Raw genomic sequence first — 4,711 nt, forward strand, 5'->3', positions numbered from 1 at the left:
ATGTGGGGGGGGGGTGGTAAGAAAACATGCACATAAATTATGATGGAAACAAACTTATTGAATACATTTATAGATGCTTTTTTTCTTAAAAAGTCCTCAAATGTCATGTGACTGAATAATTTACATTTAGAAGTAAATATCACAGATTTTTTTGTGTAAATTAAATTCAATAGACTTACACTTACAGAAAAATATCAAGTTGGATAAAAACACTGCTTTATTCACAAAAATTGTGCGATATTCAGATTTTCGCATAAATTAAATTCAGCAAGTCATGTGACTGGATAATTTGCTCAGAGAAGTAAAACCATGTTTCTGTATTTGCACTGCTTTATTTGCAAAAAAAAATTAAATAGTTTTTGTGATATTCACATTTTTCCATTAAAATACATTTTAAATTTGATTAGTAACATGTTAATGTTGGGAAAAACATTTTAAAAGGATCAAGATGGGAACAATTTTGATCTTATGTTAATTTTAAAGACAGCAAGAACACTTAAGTGTGGAAAAAGAAACAGAGAGAGAGATATATCTGTCAATCAATTTACTAGTCGCCCATCCAGTGCCCAATCTTCACCTCCCTTTTTTCAGCCACAATCTACAGAGTTGTGTGTAAATATGTGTGTGTGTGTGTGTGCGTGTGTGTGTTTGGTAGCCCCCATGGAGCAGCACTTACCTCTGTAGAGAAATTGAGCGCTACTCAGCAGAGCTCGGGTCCCTACCTCTCCTCTCTAGCTTTCTCTCTTCCTCTCTCCACTCCTCCACTCAGTCTATCGACCCTCTAAAAGTGTCCGCGGTGAAAGAGCGCCATCGATCATCCCCCAGGAGAGAGGGAGAGAGACAGAGAGAGCAAGGGAAAAAAAACAGTAAGAGTGAGAGAGGACGCAGGCTGAATGCAGTGACAATGGAGCTGCTCTAGGCACATAGATTTGGAACACACACACAGAAACACACACACACACAGATATGTCCAAAGCAAGCCAGCATCCCTTTGCACTTCCGCTCCATGGCTGTTCTACCATACTGTGGGCACTTGCACACATGGAGTTGTGTGAAGTGTGAAAGAAATGCACACTAGACTGATTGGGAAGGGAATCATTAGAAAAAAATAGTATTGAATAATATGTAATATTATTATTATTAATTTAATGTAATTATATAGTGTATTATATATTCATATTTATTTGATATAATAATATATCATTTATAATTAAATATATCATTTAAAAAAAGTATTAACTTAGTAAAAATATTGGTCCCACTTTATATTAAGTGGCCTTAACTACTGTGCACATACATTTAAATTAATCATTTGGCACAATGCACTTATTGTTTACATACATGTTTTTTCAGTGTACATATATTTTAAAAAATACCTGCTTGTAATTACATCTGTAATTAATTTCTGTAATTACATTTATAACTACAATGTTGACCCATCCCTTACACCTTAACCCACTCTTAAACCTACCCATACCACCAAACCTGTCCTTAACCTTACCTGTATCCCACCTCAATAGCAGCAACAGTGTTTTGCAATACAATATGAACACAATAAGTACATTGTTTTTTTTTTTGTTTTTGTTTTTTAATGCAAGTACATAGTAGTTAAGGCCACTTAATATAAAGTGGGACCAACATACTTATTTATATATATATAACTGGTTCACAAGAGTCATTTGTTCACAAATACTGTAGAACAGCACTGGGCACTCTATATGTTTAGTGATCTATCAGCATCGGTGATTCAAATGTCACAAAAATTATTTGGTTTCATTACTTTTTCAAAAATGGGACCGGTTGTGAATAAAAAATGATTCCTGATTCCCAAACCAACTGCAGATATTGTTACTGTTAGAGTAAGTGATGTGTGTATTGGGTGTGTGTTTCAGTGGTGCGAGTGAACAGTTATAGTGACATTTTAACCAATATTTAAAACCACTCAGCCTCTTTCCTCTCATTTTAGAACAATGTCCCGGTCTGAAGGAGCCTAAAAAAGTGGAGGAACTGCAATCCAATCTAATCTGCTGCCTGCGAGATCATCTGAGCTCGGTCAGCGCAGGAGGCATGGCTTCAACTGGCAAGGCCCCACCCCCAGTGGGAGCTGTGCTGAGTTTGAGGACGGAGCTTCGAACTCAGCGTACGCAAGGCTTACAGAGGATCTTCTACCTGAAGCTTGAGGACCTGGTGCCGCCCCCACCACTCATCGATAGGTTTCTGGACACCTTGCCCTATTGATGACCACGCCCCTTTTTGCACACCACTGACACGCCCACAAGTTCACTCAGACACGCCCACAGCGGCTATACTCACCCTGGGAGGAGCAGAGCCAGTAGCTAACAGTGACACTGAACTCGATTTCCCATGAGTCCCTAAATCCTCACAGGAAACAAATGTGTCTGAGGAGAAACCAATCATATAAGCGCTTTTTATTTCTGCTCTGCGCCTGATAGTGTAAATATGAGGCAGGGTTTGAGCATATCTGTTGTAACGAGTTGGAAACGAGCACGATGCCTATAGCTCAGCGCGCCACGTCAGGAGAAGTATTACAGTGCGAGAATGTGTGTATGTGTGTGCGTGTGTGGCTCCTTTGCAGGCAGTCCAAAAGTTCCACCACAATCCACCTCAGTGACAGCAGTTGTGTTCATCACAAACATACAGTCACAAACACACAAGTGCACACAAACTGTCCTTTCACACATACGCACAGATCCAAAAAGCCAGCTTCAGATGCCAAATTATGACATATCAACTGTCGTTGGCAGAAACGAAGTGGATGTGTGTGTGAAAACATGTAGGAGTGTCTCTGAGGGAGGCTTTCGCCACACAGACAGAACGACAGAGTGCATTAATGTCCAGAATCACAGTTGATCACACCCCAGAAACCTGCAAACAAGTGCAATTTACTAAGTGCTATTGTAAACGAAATGAGAGAGGAGAGAACAAGAGAGTGTGTGTGTTTGTTTTAGTCCTATTTCAAACTCTAAATTATTTTAATACTAAGACGCGCCTTGTAAGGTAACGGTTTCAATTGAGATGATTTAGCCTGGTTTGCGCACTAACTTTTTAACGACGAAGTTCCACAGACTTGAAATTACTGTAGTTTTTATTATTATTATTATTATTATGAAAAACCAAGGGATTTTAGTGGTAGCATAACAGACTAAAAAGAATTGGGCTTTGAGCACTTAAAAAACAGGAAGAGGAGGAGGATAAGGCAGGTGAGACGCAGGTTCAGAGAGAGGAATGAAACATTCTGCGTTCATGCTCATTTTTGTATGTTTATACTGTCTACGCCATTTATTAATATAGAGGACATTGTTGCAAAAATGTCTTTTATATGTACAAAAAAGTAAAAACGGATTATATGCATGGTTTTCTCCTTCTCGCCTCTGCTTGTATTTATTTTGCAAAGACTGCTGGCTCCACAAGGGCTTGAACACACTTACTGACTAGGCGTTCTCGCTTACTTTATCATACGGCAGCAGTTTGAACAGATGAGGAAGTACAAATTATATAAATATATATATATACACAATACAAAACTAATATTTTGAAGTGTTTTTATCTGATAGCTTTTTCAAATCTTGTGGTACAAGTTGTGCATTGTTTTGTTTTTTTGGAGAAGAAACAAAAAAAAGACGAAAAAAAAAACATGTTTTTCAATGTCTCTTTTGGTTTTAGTTTTTTTCTCTTTGGTTCACTGGAGGCTCTGTTCAGCACTTTGAAATCATAAAAAAACCCTTCTGATTATTTGAGTGGAAGTGTGTCATTTTTCTGTTCACCTCTGTGTAAAAGCATCAGAAGTGTTTTTCTCTTGAAGCTTGTGTTTGTTGTCACGACTCCGGATGAGACCGAGGGACTCCCCCTTTGTCAAGTTGAAAAAGCATCACGTGCCAGGTGTCTTTACAGCCTAATACCATCAAGTACCCTAATATGTGTATGTGTATGGGGGGGGATTCTGGCCAGGGTCCCCAATGCATTGGGCTTCAGGTATGGGATTGAGCTGGGGGACAGATTCAGATCATTTTGGGGGATTCTGACCACATCAGGACTGCGGTCCTCATTAAGCCCCATCGATCCACGCTGTGACATTTCAGTGCAGACGCACACATGCACACTGACATGGCTGCGCTTTCTCTGTCTTCCTCCATCACTCTCCTAATTTGTCTGGGATTGTCGAGAGCAAAGCTAACCATGCATGGGCATATATGAATGTATCTACACACACACATACTTGTTTATGTGGTTTATGGTGACTCTCCATAGGTGTAATGGTAATGGTAAACTATATTTTCTATACCCTAACCCTATTCACAGAAAACAAAAAAAAAAAACATAGTTTAGTAAGTTTTTTTTAAGCCATTCAGTTTATGAGGACACAGGAAGAGTTTTCCTTGTAATTCATGTTTTTAAAACCATGTTTTCATTGTAATACCACACATTAATTATATACATTTGTGTCTTCATAAACTACATATTTAAGCACACACACACACACACTCACACAAATACTTTAAAATGCTTCACATAGAGCCTTTCTGGTCTGCATGATGCAGTGAATGTTTATTTCTTGGACAATAACTTGGAGCGCAAAGGCGTTTGTAATGGCTTATAACTGATATATAATAATATTATGTTGCGAATCAGCTCATGGGGAAATATGAATAATTAATCATAACTAGTTATAATTAATTATAAATATTTAGAT

At 38.2% G+C, this 4,711-nt stretch overlaps 1 protein-coding gene across 4 annotated transcripts in view; it reads left to right on the forward strand.

Moving 5' to 3' along the window:
- Positions 1-3,637, forward strand: part of LOC107657725 (nuclear receptor subfamily 4 group A member 3-like) — a 23,574-nt gene extending 19,937 nt beyond the window's left edge. For all 4 annotated transcript variants that reach the window (XM_016445946.1, XM_016445950.1, XM_016445947.1 and 1 more), the window contains one exon: positions 1,967-3,637. In XM_016445946.1, coding sequence (XP_016301432.1) covers positions 1,967-2,238 — 272 coding nt within the window. In that variant the 3' untranslated portion in view covers positions 2,239-3,637. The remainder of the gene's footprint in view (positions 1-1,966) is intronic.
- Positions 3,638-4,711: the final 1,074 nt, after the last annotated feature.

The sequence above is a fragment of the Sinocyclocheilus anshuiensis genome, unplaced genomic scaffold (genome assembly GCF_001515605.1).
Source record: "Sinocyclocheilus anshuiensis isolate Anshui unplaced genomic scaffold, SAMN03320099.WGS_v1.1 scaffold43, whole genome shotgun sequence".
Taxonomy (NCBI): domain Eukaryota; kingdom Metazoa; phylum Chordata; class Actinopteri; order Cypriniformes; family Cyprinidae; genus Sinocyclocheilus; species Sinocyclocheilus anshuiensis.